The sequence below is a fragment of the Rhipicephalus microplus genome, chromosome 2 (assembly GCF_043290135.1).
Source record: "Rhipicephalus microplus isolate Deutch F79 chromosome 2, USDA_Rmic, whole genome shotgun sequence".
NCBI lineage: Eukaryota > Metazoa > Arthropoda > Arachnida > Ixodida > Ixodidae > Rhipicephalus > Rhipicephalus microplus.
The window spans coordinates 168,261,108-168,284,735 of NC_134701.1; the positions used below are offsets into that span (position 1 = coordinate 168,261,108).

Sequence of the window (23,628 nt, forward strand, 5' to 3'; positions counted from 1 at the left end):
GATATAATGGCAACCACTGCTACAATATAAGGAAATTACAGAAGGGTGAAAACAAGAGCACAGGTGGAGGGAATGAATAATCGAGAGTTCTTTGCCCACAACAAAGCATCATCGAACGAGATTTTAGGAAGCAGACACATATATTTTTGAATCAATCTCGGTAAGAGAACTATGCACAGAAACCCATGAAATCTGGACAAACGCTCTTTATTTGAAAATACTTGTGTCGTGAACTACGTACACTTCTTTCTCCCACGCAATTTCTGTGGGTCAGATGAATATAATGCAGTCCAGACACGTGTGGTGGCTGCTACGAGTCATAGGCTATTTTTTAATCGTCATCTCTAGCGAGGTGAGTAACGTTTTATATACACAACTTGAGCAGCCTTAGGTGTAGCGCGAAACGGTAGGGACTCGGTAAAACCCGACTTGTAGTCCAGCCGCCACTCACGTAAGTAGAAAAATATCTTTGGCACATGAGGATACCCGTGAGGCCAAGCTCTTGCAAGTTATTTCACATAGAAAGTTCTGGCTGAATTGTAGATATTGAGGACAGACATTAGGAGAACAACAAATATTAGACAAGACACGCATACACATATGGAAGCTTAGCAAGAAGTTCGAAATCTCGCATTTGCACAGAATGCATACTGGACAGATGACTTGAGCCCAATGTGTGGTCTCCCTAAAGAAAAGCTACCGACTGCATTTCCTTCATTGTATATTTACTTACGTTGGTCCCACGAACATCGCAACTGCAAGATTTGGATCTGGCATAGCGCACTGCCACCTTCCAACTAGCAACTCACTTGTTCGATGTTCCGTTAGCCCCTGCTACTCGCAGGTTTCTCTCCAAGCTCTGCTGATTACATGTGTTTGAGCATTCTTACATTTGTACTGGCATAGCGAGCGCTTCGTTTCTTCTTCGATTATGAAGCGCAGAAAATTCTTCACGCTCACTTCTGCTTCCGGCCACAACAAGCGTATAAAGTTGCCGCGGGGTTTAGGCACTGGATATTTTTGTTGTTTTGCGTGCGCAGTGTGCAGTAAGGTATTTGAAACATTCAGTCTAGTATAGATCATGACCTACGACTACCATTTCTTATTGGGCACCTACATATTTTCCCTCGAAGAAGACTGGCACGAGTAGTTCCAGTTCGAGAGAAAGAAAAATAAGTACAAAGTTATGTTTTACCCTTACCACTACCGCCCCTTCAAAAAAAAAAAAAAAAGCAGGTCTTGCTTTCTTTAAAAACTGACGCCGACTTGCCGAAAAATTTTCAGTGTGCGAACAACGAACTGCAAGCGTTAAACGTCATCATTCTTAAGTTAAGTAGAGCGCTGCACACGGAAGAGTGGCATGTAGAAGCGACAAGCCGTCTAGGACTAGTCAAGTGGACTTTTACCGCATAGCGCATCTTGAATGAAAACGAACTTGTAATATACATTATTGAGCCGCGTGCTGACGTGCGCAGATAAAGGAAAAAATAAATTATTTCACCTATACAACGTGGTTGCCTTCAAGCCGTGCGTTGCTGGACCTTAGGTCAGGGGTTCGTATCTTGACAGCGGCAGCCGCATTTCGACGAGGGCGAGCTGTGAACATGTCTGTGTAGTTTGATTTAAGCGCACGTTGAATAGCCCCGGGTGGTGAAAATAAATTCAGGGCTGGTATTCCGTAGCAATGGCCTTTCTGATAATGCCTTTTGCTTTTTGTCGTGCCTTGAAGATAGTCAATGCGACCATCCGCCGACGGTTATCAACATAATCACCCGGCCATGAACGGTGTACAATAACACGTGCAAAGTGTCGATCATACTGAATTGCTGCCGACTGTCACCTCCATTTCCCATTACAGTTTGCCTCGTAACCTCCCATATCAAAAATCTACTATACTTAGTAACCCTGAACTCGTATCATGATTATGCCCCGTCGAAGTTGACACATGAATAAGCTCCAAAACTACATGGCAAGAACACGAAATCAAAAATGCGCTATCATTGTTCCGAGTATCTTATGCCCTGAAATTCGTTTTTCGCACTGCCCTGCAATGCAACATGATAGCGGCTCCATAATGCAACTTGCACAAAAGACCGTGGCACACTGGAATCACAATATACTTGGGAACAATTATACTGATATAACTGAATTAGTCTTTGCAGCAGTGAGTACTGCAACCAATCACTTTGACTGCACTGTGGAACGTCCACTTCTCTTATGGGGTAAAAAATTGTTCCTAAAAATAAATGCAATTTGATCTGAATGCGAACCTCAAACTTGGGAACGAGACAAGCCTATTAAAAAGCCGCGTAGCATCAAAACTCGAAGTCTTCAGTAACATTGCCTTCGAAAGTTTTTGATAAAGTACCTTCCTTACGTCTCAGAAGTAACAGGGACGTAATGACATTACTTTCAGCAAACTGTAATTTGTAATGGAATTCAATGGCATTTTGCACTTTAAAAATTATTCAGCAGGACCAAACATCACTTCACACAACATTGAACTAGTTTTGAAGCATACAATTCCTAATGTTATGTTTTGAAGCATGCAATGCTTAATGTTGTGTTATGAAGCATGCAATACTTAATGTTATGTAGGCAGTTTTCCTATTTCAGCTGCCAAACATTCCAATTTTCTGTGGAGCTCGCGCCCCGCAACGTTTGGACGCCGCCCTGAAGGTGACGTTCAACACACCAGCGTGACTAGGGTGACCCGTGAACAGCCTGGTTATATTCCAAGCGTGTTTGTCTAGATTGTGGTTGTTCTAAGCCCCATATGGACCACCACGAACATCGTACAATGCGGCTGGAAGACTTCTCACAATTCTGCAAACACATAGTAGACAAAACACGACGGATGTCCCGTATTCTCTTTTCGTGCGCACTTCACCGTGTAAAAAAGTTTCTTCGCGTGTCCTGATGCTGGAGAACACTGACACAAAGTCCCTACAAAAAACACGGCGCAAATGTCAGTCGCTGGGTTCGTGCTTGACGTAGTTCCTGGGAGACGGCGTGTCGGCCTCCCGGGACTCGACCAGGTCGTCGTGCTCAAGCAGACTGGCCGCGTAGCTGGGACTGCAGGCGCCATCGGCCCGGTCTCCCGGTGGCATGTACAGACAGGCACGGGCCAGGGCTCCAGCCACAGTCTGCATGGCACCGGACATGGCGTGCATGTGCTGAAGCATCTGGCGTTGGAAACACACGGTTGACTTCTGAGCTCGCCGCTGTCCCTCGACCAGCGCTGACAGCAACTGCACTGTCCGCCGCTGTAGAAGCAGGGACTCGTCTTCGGCAATGGCACCGTTACCGTTGGTTGTGGCACCTCCGCCGTTTGAGTCGATGACCAGATTGCCGTTCCGGCCGTTGCTTCCGTCAATGCCGTTCCTGCTGTCCTGGTAGTCTGCGTGGTTTAGTCATGTTGGTGAGATGTTCTTTTAATCTTAGCAAGTCTACACTTCTGAATGCGCTTTTAAAGATTTAAATAGGCTGTTGAAATCGGCTGAATGGCAATTTGGGAGGTCTAGACGGGTAATTATAATAATGGTGTCATTCATTGGCTGATTCGGAGCCCTTCCGGGAATACTTTTTTCTGCTCCACAAGGAGCAAGTTTGTTCCATTGGCAAATCTAGGGCTGCTTCGCCGTGAAATACACTCTACGGAGCAACTTTTTCTACTCCATAATAACCCTTATTTCATTTTTAGGGGCGAAGCTCCCCTAAGGGGCACCCGTTCGTCCCTCGTCGTAGTCGTAGTGTGTAACCAGTCTTGCGCTTTGACCTGCAAGGTGGTGCAGGTGTAAGATTTCTCCTGTGCGTTGCTGAACAATAAAAAATTCGCAGCGTGCACGGTAACTAAAAGCCGAATTCTCCTGTCTCTCATTTCCCATTAGCAGCCATTGGCATGTAAATTGAGTACTATTTGACAACAAAGGGTTGCTACGTCATACTCGCTGGGCGTAACCTCCTTGGTTTCAGAAAGGTTTAGCGAGCGTTAAGCCGCAGTGCCATAAATACAGTGAACTAGTATATACCATGAACTCGAGGTGGTTAAAGGTGGGATGTAGACACGAAGCGCAAGCCGTAAGAAAGTGTGCGTGTGCCACCTCTTGTTCAGTCCTTGCAATGTCCGCTGGATGACGGTGCTTCTATATGCGGAATATACGATGAAAAGATGCGAGATGGTGGTACTTGGAGTGTTGACTAGATGGACGAACGGACACACAGACAGATGCATGGACGGACGCATGGATGGCTGCACGGACGGATGGACGCATTGACGGATGCAGGGGCGGATGCATGGACGAAGGCATGGACGGACGCACGGATGGACGTGCGGACGGGCGGATGGACGCACGGACTGTCACACAGACGGACGTATGGACGGACCGAAGCAAGAACGAATGGACAGACGGATACTTCGCCCCACTCTCCATCATTCACTCCGTGGATATGCTGCCATTTTTTCTCTATAATAAACGTTTTTCCATCCAGCCCCGTGCCTTGAAACGATGCCAACTTTGGGCGCACCAACGGACGCTGCTCGCGTCTGAGCACACGATTTACTAGCGCAGCGTCGCTGTGTGAGGCGTGCCCAAATCAATCAAGAAGAGAGGCGCGCATATCACGTTCCATTCTGACGCTGCCATTTACTACAGAGGGAGTGCGTGTGTTCCATTGGCCGATTCCCGTCAGGCGCTTTCCGCCAAAGTGGAATGCTCCAGCGCAGAGTTCGTAAGCCACTCCGTAAGCGCCAATGGATGACACCACAAGTGTACGCAAAGCTGTAAAGTCGTCAGCAAGCTTGACACAAACACTCCGACGCGTGACCAGGACTTTAATCGATGCCAGGCGTGAAGCTGCAAGCGCTGTTGCCGAAATAATACCTCGGAATGCTTGTATAGTATGTTGGCGTGCATGGGTAACATGTCGGTAACATAACCCTAAGTTACGCTGTGCCAGCCGGCGTCAAAGCGTTTCAGGACATGCTGTGCAACGTTCCTATTAAGCATGCTGATGACTAAACGTCCGCAGCGCGCTGCGTACGCTACGTCTGAGGCTGCAGCAATCGGTTGCCATGCGCAACATCGGAAACGTGCGCCGAATCAAGCTGTCAGCAGGCTTGCAAATCAGTGTTGCTTCGCACCATCTAGTGGCGAAGAAATAAGCCGTTATAACCGATCATGGGCTCCAAGATGGCGAGCGCATGGTGTGTTGGAAACACGCCATGCGCCATCTCGGAGACTATGACTGGATTTGTGTCTAAGTACTTTGTAAGTCAAGGTATGAGACTAATCGAGGTTTTTCAATGAGGAGTAATAGTTTGGGGTGTTTGGGCTTGGCGAACTACAGAACGAGGGACAGAGAGACGACGAAAACGAGCGCTTGCAGCAAATTTAACATTTATTGTTTGCTACAGACATTTCGTAAAAGTTAACCGAGCAGGGAGTGCTAAACGCTGACTACGCAAATACCCCCGCACCCCCGGTGCCTGTGTATTCGCGTGCCATGACAGCTGCTTTCGCAATAGTGACCGTGGAGCATGGCTCATCTGTGTGCGAGAAAAATCAGCCGAACTTGGTGAAACACGGTCGTGTATCCAAATGCGCTGCAATACATGGCTAGAACTCACCCTTTTTACTTTTTAACACTTGACGTGGTTCTGCAGGCGATTATTCGGACATATGCCGGTTAGACACACGTAGCAACCACCACAGTTCAAATGGATCACACACACGACGCTCCCGTCCACCGTCCACAAATCCATCGCGGCGCTTCACCTGAACATCAAGGTCCTGCTTCTTTTTACGTGACGCCGGTCATCCTGCGTTGTGGTCTGGCTTAGCAGTTGCCACAATCCACTGCACCTGTTCACTGATTGGCTTCAGGTTACTCAGTCAAGCTCCCAATCAAGCACAAGGCCGAAAATCACGCAAACGTCATTCGCTGCCAAGAGCACTGTACTGCTGTCGGTCGCGGCTAGTTTGTCTGTTTTGGTCTCGGCCGGACGACTTCTTGCAACAGGTTCCGGTAAGGTACGCAACGGTCGTAGTGGGCGCAACTTGAGCGCCGAGATCTAGCGTCTAGAGATCTAGCGAGAGCACGCGTCTGGAACAGCGCATGCGCACTCTTGCTCCCTCTGGTGCGCTGCATGCGAGAGTCGGGGCTTCGAAGCGGCCTGCGTACGCAAGCTTTTTGGTTGTTTTGTACACTCACTGGATGCGGCTGGCGAACAAAAGAAAAAAGTGTGGAGAGCGCAAAAGGACGCAAGAACGAGTGAACCCAGCGGCAAGGGCGCCCCAGCACTAAATCTCACGATTAGAGAATTTCAGCGCCGGGGCCCCAAAGTGGCTTACGAGCGAGAGGTCTTGCATTGTTACGTATTCTCTTTGGGTGGTGCCGCTGGAAGTACTAAGGAACGCAAGAGCGTGTGTACGCAGTGGCTTGGGATCCCCAGAACTTAAACTGAATACAAAAGCGATAGAGTGCAATCTCATCCAAGAATACCTTCCAAAGATGTTTAAAAAGAAGCAAGAAAGCCAGAAAGGTCGCGCTTGTTTGTCGTATAGTTCTCTGCCGTCGCGAAAGCGCCAGCGTTATAGTAAAATTAGCTGACATTATTGACCTTAAGTGGGCACGGTGACTGGAAAATCACAAGAACACATGAAAAAAGCGTTTAACTTGACGAAGCGAATTCGTACGGCAAAAGCAGGCAGACATACCTGTCTCATTCTCCGAAGTAGTCTGGGAGTAGTCGTCGGCCTTCATGCTGTCAACTAGAATAAATAAAAAAAAACAGAGCGGTTAATATTTTCTTCTGGTCCTCACGGTAATTGTCAATGTCTCAAAAACACGGCTTGCGATTTGTTTGTTACAGGCCCGGCCCATGTTTGACTGTCAGTTCCATTCATTCATCAACATCATCATCATTCTTTTCATCATCGTCAACATGAGCCAATTTTTCAACATTTTCCTAAGTATGCTTCTGAGCTACACAGAATTTCTTAGCCCCAAGCATTCTTTCAGTAAGCACCTACATGCGATCACCATGTGTTGAAATATTACCACGGGACGAAAACTATATTTCACGATCAGCGTTCAGATTTCACTCCTCTCAGAGATCATTCTCGATGTTTCCAGAATGCTCACTCCAAAATCACCCTCAGAAATAACCCGTACATAAGACATGGGTAACTGCAGAGAGGCACCTGAGTGCGCTCTCCTGCACAGGCTATTTTCTGCAGTCACCGAGTTTTACATTGTCATCGTTGGTTAATACACGTATGGTTATAAATCTTCCCAGTAGGGGCAAACGCACAACAAAAAAATAAGTATACGCGTGCAGTTCTTTTTTTAAAGACGATAACCTTTCTTGGGGACCTTCATCGCAAACATTTTGGTCTGTCTGTCTGTACATTTGTCTGTTTGTTCACTCCTAACGGCATCAGGTACTTGAAACGGCCAACCCCATCCGGAGCGCCCACCAATGTTGCACAAGGTTGAGCGTTCATGCTTGTGCGATTGTCAACTAAAAAGCAATTGTTGCGCATGTCTGGGGCACCATAACAACACGTATATATCCTGCATGTGAGCCTTTTACTAGAAAAGGCATACATAAGCAATTTCAAGGACCGTAGCACTTATCACGGTGCGCTCACCATGCAACGCTTGCACGGAAAGACAAGTGTTTCCAACGCTTTGCTAAAACGAGACGGTGGTGGCACGTACCCGTCGCCTCGCGTTCTACACCTTATCACCTCTGAGGTGGGCGCGCACACCCGTCTCAGAGCCACGTGCTTTGTTTTCTGAAAAAACTGCCAGATGGCGCTTATGTCTCACGTTTGACTCGTAACAGGGAAAACAACCAGGAGGACGCTTTGACAGGTAGAATTGCGAAAAACCAGAAAAAAGGTAAAAGAAAAAGGAAAAAGGCGCGTGTTGCAATTAGTTACATAAACATGCAGGGTGGCAGAAAGAAGGCAAAATGGTTAGAGATTGAGGAGCAGTTAAACAAAGAACAGATAGGCGTGTATGCGGTTACAGAAACACACCTTAGAGACTTGGAAGAGCCACCACATATTAAAAATTATGTTTGGGAAGGGTGTAACAGGACCATATCGGAAAGGAAAGGTGGGGGTGTAGGAATGCTAATTCACCGCGGAGCCAAATGGGTTAGAGTGAAACAGACGTGTTCAGAGCACCTCTGGGTTCTGGGCACAGTAGGTGGAAAGGAAACGTGGCTAGGGGTAGCCTACTTGTGGACGGGGAATAACTGCAGAGAAAAGAATCAGGAGATAGTGGATTGCATGAGTGCGGATATTAAGGAATTTGGTAATGGGGCCGAAATCATCCTTCTAGGGGACATGAATGCCCACATACATGACCTTGACGGATATTCAGACACCAATGGGAAGTTATTACTAGATCTTTGCGAGCAACATAGTCTGGAGATAGTTAACACGGGGCCTAAATGTGACGGCCAGATCACATGGGAAGTCGGAAACAAGCAATCAAGTATTGATTATTGTCTCATGACTGAAGGAATTTACCACAAACTGACAGAAATGAGGATAGACGAGGAAGGCATTAACAGCTTGGGTAGTGATCATAAACGAATAACATTACAAATGGGATACGAAACTAAAAATATGAGCATGGAATCAAAGTCTGGCAGCTCGTATTTAAATGACAAACAAATAATAAATATAGCCGCAAGAGTCGAGGAAGAAGTAGGCGAAATACCAGGCAAGGACTGGGAGTATAGGGAGCTGTTACATCTAATGACGAAGGAGATAGGGAAAGAGAAGAAAATCGTTTGCTGGAAAGGAAAAAGGAAGCCAAAAAGTTGGTGGAACAAGGAAATCCGGGAGGCGATCGAGAAGCGACGCGAAGCATCACGGGAGCATAGAAAGGCAAAAAAGGAGAAGCGGCCGCAGGACGAAGTCAAAAAAATATGGGAAATATATTTGGAGAAAAAATACCTTGTACAGAAATTGGTAGAGGCAAAAATTAAAGGTGAAAGTGAACGCTGGATGACAGAGATACACAAAAAAAAGGAGGCCGCGCCTAGGATTTTTTGGAGCCACATAAAGGCGCTAGGTAGGAAGTCTGTCACAACGCAACAGCATATTCTAGATGAAGGAGGAAATCAATTGGAAGGGTACGAAGCGCTAGGTTACATCCAAAAGGTAACAGCCGATTCGTTTCAAAAGAGCGTCCAGGGGATCTCCCCGGTGAGTAAAAGTGTGGCGGAGAAAGCAACAGAGGAAGAGCTAGTACTAGATAATTTCAACTGGAAAAAGGCCGAAGGAAAAATTCCAAAGCGCACTGCCGCGGGTTTAGATGGGATTCCCGTTAGCCTCATTAACGAACTAGGACATAACACTAAAGAAGCATTGTTAAAAGCAGTAGAAAAAAGCTTAAAGGACGGACAAATACCGGACAGTTGGCGACAAAGTAGAATGAACTTAATCTATAAAGGCAAGGGAGAAAAGGACAAGATTCGCTCGTATAGACCACTAACCATTACATCGGTACTATACAGGTTGGCGATGCAAGCAGTAAAAATGAAAATAGAAACATGGGCCGAACATAACGATATTTTGGGAGAACTTCAGAACGGATTTCGAGTCGACAGGCGGTTAGACGATAACCTGTTTGTTCTCACTCAGTGTATAGAAATATCTAAAATAGAGAATAGGCCCTTGTACGTGGCTTTTCTAGACATCACTGGGGCATACGACAACGTTAATCAGGAAATTTTGTGGGATATATTGAAAGGAATGGGCATGGGCGACGACTGTATACAGCTTTTGAGGGAGATATACCGAGAAAATACAGTTTGCATAGAGTGGGAAGGAATGCGTAGCAAAGAGAACGTTGAGGTTAGCAGGGGTCTGAGACAGGGATGTCCTTTGTCCCCACTGTTATTCATGCTGTACATGGTGAGTATGGAAAAAGCGCTAGAAGGTAGCAACATTGGTTTTGATCTGTCACACAAACAGGGCGGCATGATGATTGAGCAGAAGCTTCCAGGTTTATTTTATGCGGACGATATCGTCTTATTTGCGGACAGTCGAGATGATATACAGCAGCTGGCGAATATATGCGGAAGGGAAGGTGAAGCTCTTGGACTAGGATTCAGTGTAACGAAGTGTGGTTTGATGGTATTCAATGATCCCTGTGATCAGACGGTGTCCATACAAGGCCAAGAAATACCGAGGGTAAGTGAATACAAGTACCTTGGAGTATGGGTAAATGAGAGTGATAGATACATGGAGGTACAGGAAAAAGCCTCGGCAGCAAAAGGAAAGAGGAATGCGGCAATAATGAAGCACAGAGCGTTGTGGGGATACAATAGGTATGAGGTGCTTCGAGGTCTGTGGAAGGGTGTAATGGTTCCAGGGCTTACTTTTGGGAACTCAGTGGTGTGCATGAGGGCAGAGGTGCAATCGGGAATGGATGTAAATCAAAGGACTGTGGGACGCCTCGCGTTGGGTGCTCACGGGAAGACGACAAACGAGGCTGTAAAGGGCGATATCGGGTGGGCAGGTTTTGAGGCGAGGGAAGCGCAGAGCAAAATAAGGTTCGAAGAAAGGCTAAGAAATATGAAGGAGAGTAGATGGGCAGAGAAGGTGTTCCGTTATTTGTATAGGAAGAGCGTGGACACACAGTGGAGAAAAAGAACTAGAAGACTCACTAGTAAATATACGGCTGGTATTGTGAGCCATATGTCAACAAAGAGCGTTAAGGGAAAAGTCAGGGAGGCGGAGAGGATTTACTGGATGGCAGCTATGGAGAAAAAACCGGCTTTGAGTAACTACCGAAAGGGCAAAAATGAAATAAGGAGGGAGGCATTTTACGATAATTCAAGGGGAAGCGCTTTACTGTTTGAAGCGAGATCGGGTTGCCTTAGAACGCGTAGTTATAAAGCAAGATTCAGTAAAGAAGAAGAACAATGCACATGCTGCGGGAAAGATAGGGAAACGGCGGAGCATGTTCTGATTGAATGTGGAGATATCCACCCAGGTGTACGTTTGGGCACGAGCCTACAGGAAGCCTTGGGTTTTAGGGACAACAATGGAAAGCTGAACACACCCGCGATTGAAATAAGTAAGAGACGGTTAGAGTATTGGTGGCAGAAAATTAGAGAGAAAGGACAAAAATAAATATTGGAAAAATAAAATATGGACAGTGTGCCGTAAATGGCAGAGACCTTAAGCTGAAAATTTACCTTTTTTCCATTAAGATAGAATTTATCGAAGTAGAGGCATTAGGCCAACATAAAAAAAAAGAAAAAAGGTTTTTTTTTTTTTTTTGTCGAGCCTGGTGGCATACTTGTCACCACCCCGTTATAAAGGGGACGCTCATAGCATCCATCCATCCATCCATGACGTGACTTGATGCGCTCAGTCGCCTCCGCTGCACGCTGGAGCCACTCTAACGCAGCCCCTCCATAATACCATTCACCGATTTTGTTGCGCAGAACATCAAATAAATGCCTTGTTTTCTCTCTTCACACGCAAGACTCTCGTCTTTCGACGACATTTGCAGATTACATGCAGATATGGGGCCATTTTTTGTTCTTTAACTGTGGCGCAGATATGCTAGGGTGGTTGCTTGGGAAAGTTAGTTCATGCTTATAAAAGGAAACAACAGCGCGAAATTCAGACAAAACAGAAGATGAAGAAGGTCCTACGGTGACGCAAATCGACGAGAGATAGGGACATTATATCACGTTATTTATTTATTTTTTACTGTCGATGTATATATAGGCCCACATATATGAAAATGAAGCCATTTGTAAGTCAGCATTGGTGTGCCTTCTTAATCCTGTGTATTGAATGAATTTTGCTATGCTTTCCCTTTTATACAAGCGAATCCAGTTGCACTAAGTGGCTTTGAGTTAATATTTAAGATACACAAAAAACACAACACGTTAGTCAGATAAAACACACCCACACAGGCAGCGCAGGCTTCCAGCTGTATATTTGTTGAAGTACAGCGTTTATAGAAGTTAACTAGGAGCAACCGCGCCGAGAATCTTATTTTGCGAAATATGGGCAAGACTACCTGCGCGTTACAATCGCGGAAGAATCCTAGTGTGATCATCAAAGACATATATTTTCATACATGATAAAAATAATGAAGGTGAGCTAACGAAAGTCTCGCCTATCCTTGTGCTGTTGAATACTTGATATACCCTCGTTTAGGGGCGAAACTCCTTATAGCGGCACCCATTCGTCCCTCGTAGTCGTTGTAGTATGTAACAGGTATAAAGTTTTGACCTCCAAGATGGTGCCAGTGAGAGATTTCTTCTGTGCGTTGTTTACCAATAAAAAATAGTACTCATTGTACATGCCAATGGCTGCTAATGGGGAATGAGAAACAGGCGTATTTGGCTTTTAGTTAACGCGCACGCTGCGATCCCCATTAGCAGCCATTGGCATGTACATTGAGCACTATCTGAAAACAAAGGGTTGCTCCGTTATACTCGCTGGGTGTAACCTCCTTAGTTTTAGAAAGGTTTAGCGAGCGTTGAGCCGCAGTGCCATGAATACAATGAACTTGTATATACCATGAATGAACTCGAGGTGGTTAAAGGTGAGAAGTAGATACGAAGCGCAAGCCATAAGAAAGTAAAAGCCAAATTCTCCCGTCTCTCATTTCCCATTAGCAGCCATTGGCATGTACATTGAGCACTATCTGACAGGAAAAGGTTGCTACGTTATACTCGCTGGGCGTAACCTCCTTGGTTTTAGAAAGGTTTAGCGAGCGTTGGGCCGCAGTAACATAAATACAGTGAACTAGTATATACCATGAACTCGACGGTGGTTAAAGGTGGGAAGTAGAGCTGAAGCTCAAGCCGTAAGAAAGTGTGCATGTGCCAGCTCTCGTTTAGTCCTTGGAATGTCCGCTGGATGGTGGCGCTTCTATATGGGGAACAGATGATGAAAAGATGTGAGATGGTGGTACTTGGAGTGTTGAATAGATGGACGAACTGGCACACAGACAGATGCATGGATGGACGCATGAACGGACGCCGGGTCGGATGCATGGACGAACGCAGGGACGGACGCATGAACAGATGCACGAACAGACGCACGCACGAACGAGCGGATGGACGCATGGACGGTCACACAGACGTACGCATGGACGGACGGAAGCAAGAACGAATGGATGGACGATTGCTTCACCCCATTCTCCATCATTCACTCCGTGGATATGCTGCCAATTTTTTTTGTTGTTGCCTTGGTAAGAAATTCCGTTTGTTTTTAAGCTGACGAACACGCTCAGGAACACTATGCGATCCATGCGAACTGGCGCGGGCAGTAATCTTGCCTTGCACTGCAAGAACTGCAATAGCTGCTTTCCTCCGGTGAAAAAAAAAACAATAAAAACAAAAAAAAATAATATTCTCTTTCAAGGCAAGAACAGAAGGAGGGCTCGTGCATCGAGGCATTCTTCATAGGAAGAAGTCACACCAAAAACTAGTTGGTCCTCGTTATCTTAATCATACAAAATAACAACTTTCTTAGATATGCACATTAGTATCCTTCCGGGTGTTACGCGCACGTGGTCTTGCCACAATTTCACGAACGTATATTTTCGGTGCGATATCTGCTTGTGAAATTAAATGTCGTACCTTCAACAAATAAACAAAGCAGGAAGTCTTCCCATCATGTGCGGGAGAGTCCTATTTTTTTAACGTGTTTTCTTCGCGTAGTTTTAATTATGTGTTCAAGCTCGATGAACAAACTAGCTTAACTTGCCTTTCTGTTTAGGTTGCTTTATTATTAGGACTGATAACTCTTTGCGTTGTACTGATTGTGCTTTGCGCCATCTTGTCATGCGTTTTCACGCATAGCATTGCACGTTCGATACGTGAGTGAGTGAGTGAGCAAACTTTATTTAACCAGCGGATTGAGGCGTGGGCCTAAGCCGCACCAGGGGCGGTGGAGAGACCCTGTCTCCAAGCCGCCTCCCGTGCTCGCTGGATAGCCCATATTTGATCTGTCCGATCTGAGCTGATCAGCGTGGCTCTCCACCGCGCCCCAAGCTGTTCTGGGGAGACTGCATTGGCGTCCTGTATCTTTGTGCATTCCCATAACATATGCTCTAGGGAGGCGCGTCTCATGCTACATAGTTTACACGAGTCATCTGGGTATAGTTCGGGGTAGATGCGATTTAGGTGCTTCGGATTGGGAAATGTTCTAGTTTGAAGTCGCCTCCAGTTAACCTCCTGAGATCTGTCTAATATGGAGCTAGGTGGTGGAAATCTGCGCCTCGACGTTTGGTAGAATAAGATAATGTCGCAGAACCTAAAAATTCTGTCCCTCTCCCACCACTCATCTCCTCCCAGTACCTCATGTGAAGCTCCATTGCGAGTGCGGTAAGTGAGACCTCGCGCTACGCGGTGAGCCTCCTCATTGAGGTTGGGAATGAGCGACGCACACGGGGTGTGGGCTGGGAACCATATAATATACCTTTCTTCGAATTCCTCGAATGATATCAGATTTGCCTTGCGGAGGAGTATGTTGGCTGCCTCGGGAGATATTCTTCCTCGTGCATAGTTACGAATTGCCGACTGCGAGTCGCTGATGACATACCTACACTTTGGGGAAATTATGGCCTGTGCAATAGCCACCTCTTCCCCGATTTCTGAATTATCCGACCGTATGGAGCACGCGTTTACGCATTTGCGGTCGGTTTTTATTACTGCCGCAACGTAGGATTTGTGACTAGGGTACTCCGCTGCGTCTACGAACAACGCTTCCTTGTCTCTGCCGTAGGCCTTAAGCAGAGTTCTAGCGCGGCTTTCTCTTCTGCCCTGATTAAATTCGGGGTGCATGTTTTTGGGCAGATTTGGGACCTGGATCTTTTCCCTGATCACCTTTAAAACCGACAATTTACTTCCTTGTTGCCTCTGGTAATTTATCCTCAACTTGTCAAGGATACTCCGTCCTGTGCGCGTGCTGGCTAGCCTCTCCAACTGGGCAATCTGTTGCGCTTCTATCAGCTCCTTACAATAGCTCCTTACAATAGCTGAATAGGGGGAGGGGGGTCACCTCCTTGATTTCCGAGAGGACGACCCCTTAAAATGGCCATATTTTGCTGTGTACGCTATGGTGATATGATCGGCCTGCCTGGCTTGACGCCGCTTTGTTGCACGAGACATTGTGACTGGGCCTACCCTGCTTTCTTCAAAGTCAGCGCTCCCAGAGATGCACCAAGAGCGTCGACAACAGAGAAATCGTTCTTCTAGTTATGCCAGGTCATCGGCGCCCCTCGTAAAACCCTTTGGACACGCCTGACAGACTGACGTTTTGGGCAGAGTTGTTGGCCTTCGAGGCGGCTTGCTTTGTCGTCAAGGTGCCCCGGGTAAAGGGCCCAGCGTCTCAGAACCGTTTGCGGATCCATTTCCCACGTTCTCCGTGGCGCCTTGATGCCGCTGTTTCCACAATTTGTGGACTGCCTGGCGCCGCATACCCATCAGTGCAACAGACAACGAAATTGACTTCCACGTGAGACTCAACGCCTTGGTTGTGGTTGTAAGGAAGAGGAAAAAGGCACCTAATTTCTGTCTGCCTCAAGGGCGACACGGCGCAGTGCCTTGTAGGGGTTGGGGGAAGGAGGGATAAAAAGAATAGAAAGAAATAGATGAAAAAATAGAGAAGGCAAGCGACGGAAAATTGAAGGAGATAGGAAAGTGGGGATCCGGTCAAAGCAGTCCAAGGATGGGGCACCACAATGCGAGAGCTGCACGGCGTCAGGAAACCGCAGAGGGCGAATCAGTCAGCGGGAGCTACGCTGTCGTCGGAGATTGCGAGGGCACGACCGTCCAGCTTGAAGTCCTCCGAGCAAAATCCCTAAGACTCAACGTCTTCGTGCTGTGCTGTACCATGCGCGGTGTGCAGTGTTTTCTCCCTCGCCACGGGCTGAACTGGGGCGTGCCTCTTCCCCTTTCGTGGTTTGGGAAGGAGGTGGCGTTTCACCTTTCCCTCTTGGGGGTGGAGGTGAAGATGGCAATTTTCTTCGGACTGTGCTGGCCTCCATTTTTTTTCACGGAGGGAATCCTGCGAAAGCCAGGACATGAAATGCGAGTGTCGAGGCGCTCCCGACAAGCTCTCACAAGCTCCCACAAGCTCCCATCATGCTCCCATCGAGAGATTCCATGATGCTACCACCATCATGTAACACGCTACCCGCAAAATATTTTAATTAAATGTTACTGTTATCAGCTCCGGGCTTCTCTCCTTGACATCTCCCCGAAACTCTGGCTGGATCCGGTCCTCTGGGCAGAACCCCGGTTACATCAATGGCAAAAAATTTTAGGAGGAGGGCGAACGGCACTATGGTGCCGCTCCCTGGCTGCGCCTCTGCGGGTGATGATAATGAAGATTACGATTCCTAATTTTGTGTATACCAACATTTTATTCTCCTTCTTCCAGATATTTTACATTGTTTTCGCTATTCTCAAGCCTACTTCAGGCCAAAAATGACCAGTAGGTAATCGGTGATAGTCAAATACCTTTAACGCCATTGAATGAACTTGAGGCGAGACCAGAAATTGCGAGCAAGTGTTTATGCCTAATTGTTTGCACCTTTAAGGAGTGTAATGAACGGAAAAGGAACAAAAGAAAAAAAAAGAACCGAATGGCATTGCATAACAAGAGAAGATGAGTAGAACAAATAAGAAAGAAACTAGATCTCTTTCTAGTGCATATTTTTTCATTCAGTCTGAAAATTTTTAACACACCCGCACGCACACACATGCAGCCACTGGTTTTCATAGAATATTTTGAACCGACGAAGCCTGGCATTCAGGTTTAACTCCTGGTTTCCGTAAACCCACTGTTTAACGCGGAAGAACGAGAACGTTCACGGCTGCAAATGACAAAAACACGCACCCCCCGCTCCGATGGTCTGGTTTCCATAATGTGCGATGACGTTAACGATCCTATACACTGACGCTGTGATACAGCAGATCCGCTACGATCCGCAAACTGCATCCTTAATTTACTCAACCGTGTTGACTAATGTCGGTGCCTATGGTAATTTATCCCCAACTTGTCAAGGATACTCCGTCCTGTGCGCGTGCTGGCTAGCCTCTCCAACTGGGCAATCTGTTGCGCTTCTATCAGCTCCTCTAAAGTGTTATGTAAGCGCAGTTGAAACAGTTTTTTGTTGCTGGTGCTATCTGGAAGGCCCAAAGCTTGTTTGTACGCCTTTCGTATGAGTGCGTTGATTTTGAGTTTTTCGGCTGTATACCAGTTTAGATATGCCGCTACGTATATAATGTTACTTATGGCGAATGAATAAATAAGCCTGATGACGTTAGCCTCTTTCATGCCTTGGTGTTTGTTGGTGACTCTCTTGATTAGCCGTATTGCGTTGGTGACTTTGGTTACTAACCTCTTGACGGTTTCACCGTTTGTACCCTTAGACTCGATGATGAGTCCAAGGACTCTGATTTCTTGCACTATAGGAATAGTCCTGCCGTTTTTGGTGTGAATTTGGATCTCTTCGTAAGCACGGTCCCGGTTTTATCCCTTGGGTGGTCTGCCTTTAAGCGTGGGGCGATAGAGGAAGAGTTCGGATTTATCTGGCGAGCACTCGAGGCCAGTACCATCAAGATACTCCTCAATAGTGGTGACGGCCTCCTGTAGTCTCTGCTCTATCTCTCCGTCACTACCTTCACACGCCCAGATGGTGATATCATCTGCATATATAGATTGATGTATTCCGCGTATTGAGTTCAGCCGCGCCGGGAGTCCTATCATTATGAGATTAAACAGCATTGGCGATATGACCAAACCCTGCGGGGTACCAGCACTACCCATAAGCTTTTCCTCAGATCTCAGTTCTCCCATTACGATAGATGCCGTTCTGTCTGTTAGGAAGTCCTTGACATAGTTATACGCTCTTGATCCTAAGTTTAATTGGCAGATCTGATGTAAGATAGCCGTATGCGATGCTTTGTCGAAAGCTTTTTTAAGGTCTAACCCAAAGATCGCCCTGGTAGCTCTTGTTTTGTTGTTTTTGTTGTTCGATACGTAAGCTAATAACTTTCATATACATGCAGTGAATACGGTGATCGACTGTGTACCAGTTCAGCCTCTTTTGAGACACTCTGCTTTTATAACAGCCCTAATGGCTATGCGTTGCTTTTTGCACCCCTTTACTTGCAAAATTGGGGGACCCTTGAACTTCGCCTGTAAGAGTGGTACGCGATAGCGATATCCTGTCCCTAGTGCAAACTGAGTTCAAAATGGCTTGTGCCAGTGAAGCTTCCACATCCGGCTACGTTCTGTGTAATGGGCAGCCTGTTTTAAACGACGGGCAAATGAGCGCGTGAAATCTTTGCGAGCTTTCTACGCGCCCCCTACGTGGCCCTAAAGGCCCCTGAAATCCCTTTTCAGGTAACCATGGAATGAATTCAATGGAAGAGCTTATTGCCTCACGAATTCAACACCGCAAAAATTTAAAGAGTCTGTGCAGTGCGAGTGGAGTTACAAAGCTTTGTCGCACGCTGAAATTGCAGTCTTTCTTCTCTCGTCCCGACGAAAGCGCTGGAAACTAAGCAGTGAGGGATGGCAGGCGCAATGAAAAGCGTCAGGCACGCCTCCTGATCTTGAGCACTTTTTTTTCTCTTTGAATGCGTGGCTCTTTTAGTGTCATCGCGCGCGCGCGTGTAGACAAGTCATGTACTCCCAGGGCGATCTCTGCAACGACCAAGCGCGCCATGTTCAAATCAGCCAATGGGTGATAGTCGGGCTTTCTAGGAGCGGTTTTCGTGTGTCTTACGGATCGTTCATTGAGAGAAGAGAAAGCAACTGCTAGCTGTCTTTGATACTTAATTGTAAATTCCAGGCCGCGTGCTGCGCTATAACTTTTGGCTCGCATGTTGTTGGGAGCCTTTACTATACCGATCGGCAACATTTTCTGAGCATGCTCGAAAAGTGTTGCAGGGCCCCTTTAAAGGAAAAGGTGCCGTAGCGTGTGTGCCTTGGGTAGTGGGTGGCCTGCTTTAAACCACAAAGCCATAATAATCACATGTCCTGACGCCTGATTGCAACGTGGGCCCGTATACCACGCATTATTTCTCCGATATTACATGTTGCATAGTGAAGCATGTGTACAGGACGCGCGTGTTTGTAAAGAACGGAAGTTACTTTCACTGCATTTCCAAGCAGACGCGTGGCTCTGTGGTAGAACAGCTGCTTGCCACGCAAATGACCCGATTTCGAACCTCAATCAGACCCATAAATTTATGTTATTTACATCCTTCTCAATTACATCCTTCTCAGGAATTTTTCGATGACGCGCAAGTCAATTTATTTCGCTCACAACCAACGACGCCACAGCCGACCCCGGAATTTCTGCAAAACACAAGCTCTTTAACCCCATCGCGTTAAAGCAAATCCAATGTATGTGGGCCCTTGAACACCATTAAGGGGTCAGTAATCACTTATCCCATATAAACCTTCAGATGTTGCCTAAACAAAAATTAATTAAAAGTATTTAAAAAATTAAAAGTAATTGATAGAGTGATTAACTAACTGATCAGGTGTGCCCTTTAGGCTGACCTACTCCAAGTAGCGGATGTTATTAGATAAGAAATTGAAATTTATATCAAACTATTTACATATTGCTTAATGAGGCTGTTTTAGACAAATTCGTTTACACATCTCTTACGATTTTCAAGTGGGATAGCCAGTGGTGTCGCAAGATGTATCCACCCGGAGAAAATTTTTGGGAAGGACTCTTGGTTTTATACATTCTTTCCTAAAACGTGTGTCGAAGTAGATTAGCTCTCCTCTTATTATGGCGCTGAAGTATGCAAAAAATAAATAAAATGAGCAATAACAAGGTGGGAAGATTTCAAACGAGGGTCTGCAGATCAAAAAAAAAAAAAAAACTTGAACAATAAACTACAAATTCAGGAATACTTGCGATTCGCTTAAATAGTTGGCCCCTGTAACTGCGGAAACATTGTTATGTTACTTTGAAATAACAGCCCGCATCACTCCACTTGTTCAAATGCCCGTTATTTTCCTAATTGCGCGAGAATTTGAATTAACAAGACGGAATGTACGTCGCGTAACAGATAAGTTCGCAGTTCGCTAACACTTGTAAATACGCTTTTTTTAGCAAAAACTTGCTCAAAGAATGCTGGTTCTGTATTAAGTACGTCCAGCCTTACAATGCGAATACTACCCTCCCCCCCCCAGCCTCTCCCTCACAAGATCTGCTTTGAGAGAAAAAAAAAGGAGAAAAAGGAAAGAGTGATTGTTGGATGGAAACAACAGTTTGTTCCACGAGCCTACATGTAATCGAGGTAATTTAATTGGAAACTAGTTTTTGCATCCTAGCAGTGCTAGACTTCGTCTATAGCTAACTGTTCACCAGAAACATTACCACAAAAACGATCACGCAATTAACCAGTGTCACATTTTAGGGGCGAAGCTGCTTAGGAACTAGTCTTGTCACGGCATGTAACCGTTGCTGTACTCGAAACATGTGTGAGTTAGACACAAAAACAAGTTTAACAATACACTTGAGCATAGGCATAAGCTTACTATGAGGAAATAGATCGTTATTCTCGGCGAAAAGAACCTAAAGAGAAGGAAATTGATGAGTTGATCTCTACTAAAATGTGCCTAGATTGAGGCTTCTCGGTGAAACCACAACACAAAGGCTCATGCCAAGCACTCAATGTCCCAACAAATTACCCATATTAAAATGGTATATTGCCTCCGGTAAGATGGTGTGTTTTTGATTTTGCTTTCCAGGCATATCTTTTTCTCCAGCAATTCTCCTTGAATTGTTTAAGATGAATCAAACGTGAAAAAAATTACCATTTTGTATACACTTATGTCACTCAATTTAAGGGCAACGCTATAGGGTAACCGATGTATACTACGCGGTAGAAAACACGGACGAGAAGCTAAGACAAGGGGATGTCCACTTATCGTCCGTGTTTTCTACAGCGCAGTATACATCGATCACGAATCGCGAACTGGCCCAATCGTCCACTTTGCTCGGGTAACGTACGGCTACACACCGTTACCCATTGCTTCAGCCACTCGTGACTCCCTTCGCGGAGATGAGGAGATTTCTTTACATCTATCTAAGATACTGAAAACGTGCAGATAAAACACTACTAGCCAGGTACCCATTCTTGACCAAGAAAACGAGACGTTCCTAGAACCCATCAACGCGCTCAAGTGTCCCACTTTTGCGCACGTTTTCAACGAAGCATTCCCTGTGGGCGAGGTTATAATACATTCTAGGGGATTAAAAATAGGTGTGACCACCCCGCCCCCACAAAAAAAAAAAAAAAAAAACGGGTGAACTAGCTCACTTCGGCCTGATTTTGCTGCTTCTACTCGAGAGTGTGTGTTCGGGCGTTACTATCGGATCTCGAGAACTGCCTGTCTAATTATGCATCTAAAGTCGTAAATGCCCTCGTCACCTCCTATACAATGCTAGGCGCAGCGTGCCTTTCGGCACTTCGTATCTCACCCATGTCGTCGTCGCAGGCGCCTCCCAGGATGTGGTGGTGGTCGTTGGGCGACGCGGCGTTCGAGGTCGCGTCGATGGCACCGTCGTGCGCCGCTACCAGGTCAGCGCCGTTGGCGGCGGCCCTGGTGGAGGCCATGATGGCCGCGACCCTGTCGTAGTACTCGCAACGGCGGGACTCGCGAAACTCGCGTCGCAGTCGCTTCAGTCGCTCGCGAACCTGCATGGGCGAGCGGCAGTAGCCCTTGGCCATGAGCACCTGCGAGATGCGCTGATGGACCTTGTAGTTCCGCGCCGTGCCGTCCAAGTTCTGGCGACGCGTCTCCTGTTCCCACAGGTCCAGGAGAAGCGTCGTCTCCTGCCGCGTCCAGATACTCGCTCGGATGGAACAGTCCATTGCACGAGCTTCGTTACACGCTGAAACGGCTGTCCAAGAACAGTTCGAGGCGTGGACACTTGAAAAAGCGTGGCCGGCGTTGTATTTCCTTCAACTGCTGCGAAGTTCGCGTCTTGTCAGGTTTCTGCTGCAAGACAAAAACAAAAAAAAACAACAAAACACGCGCATATGTAAAAGACGTGAGTCACAACACAACAACTTACTCAACGAAACTCACGCGTTAGTTACCAACGTGGGCGTTTTGGCCGGCCAGCGAAGTGACAGCTGTCATTCACAAAAGCCACGCGAAATAGTAGCGGCCAGCTGTAGGTTTTTAAGAACGAGTATCTTACATCGCTTACGTAATTTGCAAATCATGGCACATGGTAGAGTCATTGTCAGAATTATTTACGCGAATGGGTTATAATATGATTTAGATTCGCATAAATAAGAACGCAGACTGAAAGAAAGCGACACCGCGAGTGAAAATTTGACTGCTTAGTGAGATCGCTTACCGCGTGCGGCGCCACTGGTTTACGACCCCAAAGTAGACTAAGGTCTAACGCGAGCCAGTAATCCTGCTTGGCTCACCCACATTACCGTTGAGTCCAAGGTTTCAATAACGAAGAACGTGCATGTCTTCTAAGATTCCGTGACATGTTTGGTACGCTAATCAACGCTCTACGGCACCCTATTACATACAGTTCTCGGAAGCAGTGGTAACTCCTTGCCGCGGGGTTTAGCAATCTACAATCATCCCACGCTGCTTCATTCGCAATGTCTCGCATGATCACCGGCGTGCGATGGCAACCTGGTGGTTGTCAACTGTCCCGCTTTCACCTTGCCCACCATGCCACGTTTTAATACCGCAATTAGTACACGAACACATAGTTTGATAGCGAAAGGATGAAGAAACGTTCTTAGCGTCGTTTCAATGCCACATACTGACAGTTTCGGTCAGTGACAAGACGTGACTCACCAGACGCGTAGGATGCGCGGACTCTTGGGAGTTTTATCCACCGTGCTGGGTTGCGCCGTGATGGTCAGCTAAGTTAGCGTGGCCGAGTGAAGCACAAACGTCGTTCGGTCGGCGTCGGGCGACGACGTTTCGTGGCACAGCCGACGGCAGGCTCGTAGAAAGAAAGAGAAACGCCGGCAGCTGGCTGCTGCAGACGCCGGCGGTTGCTGTCTGGGGCGGGTGGCTGGCCCCGGTTTTCAGAAAGAGCCTCGTCGCGTCCGGGCGCTGCGTTCATTGGCGAAGGACGGGCACACCAACCGACGCCCGGGGGGGCAGCGGGGCCGAGGCTGACTGGGGTCGGAAAAGGGGGGGGGGGGCTCCCCTACCGCTATCGTAACGACTGTGGAAAGCGGGGGGGGGGGGGCGCAATCACCCCTCTTCCTGCCCCTTCACGGAGCCCACGACAACGCCGCGATGGCTGCGGGGTCGAATGGAAGGGGGGAACTCGGGGGCAGGGGATGCCCGCCTCCCTCTTTTCACCCATTCTTCACCCCCTCCCAACTGTGGCGCACCCCCGCTTGCTCTCCCCAGCGTCGGGGACGGTGGTGAATCAAGCCCGGGTGGCGAGGCGCACAAGCGCCGCACGCGCGCGCTGGCGAGAATCGGCGCGCCCGGCGCCCAGTTGCTTCTTGTCCTATCTCGCTCGCGAGCGCCAGCGATATGCGAGCGATTGTATGTACTACGATACAAGAGCCGGCCGGCAGCTCCGACT

General features: G+C 47.1%; 1 protein-coding gene across 1 annotated transcript; it reads right to left on the minus strand.

The window, feature by feature from the left end:
* Positions 1-191: 191 nt before the first annotated feature.
* Positions 192-23,209, minus strand: LOC119169384 (uncharacterized). The gene is made up of 4 exons (XM_075887088.1): positions 22,878-23,209; positions 21,526-22,046; positions 6,720-6,773; positions 192-3,400 (listed from the first exon to the last, which is right to left on the minus strand). Exons 2-4 carry the CDS (start codon positions 21,917-21,919, stop codon positions 2,970-2,972), a joined length of 879 nt encoding a protein of 292 aa, XP_075743203.1. The 5' UTR covers positions 21,920-22,046; positions 22,878-23,209; the 3' UTR covers positions 192-2,969.
* Between the last annotated feature and the right edge of the window lie 419 nt (positions 23,210-23,628).

Bases quoted from the DNA above. Each gene is read 5' to 3' on its own strand.
- LOC119169384 (XM_075887088.1), bottom strand. From the start codon at position 21,919: ATGGACTGTTCCATCCGAGCGAGTATCTGGACGCGGCAGGAGACGACG. The intron at 6,774-21,525 runs GTGAGATACGAA...TATTTATTCTAG, and splicing joins CGCCTGCGACGACGACATGG to TTGACAGCATGAAGGCCGAC. The intron at 3,401-6,719 runs GTATGTCTGCCT...TAAACCACGCAG, and splicing joins TACTTCGGAGAATGAGACAG to ACTACCAGGACAGCAGGAAC.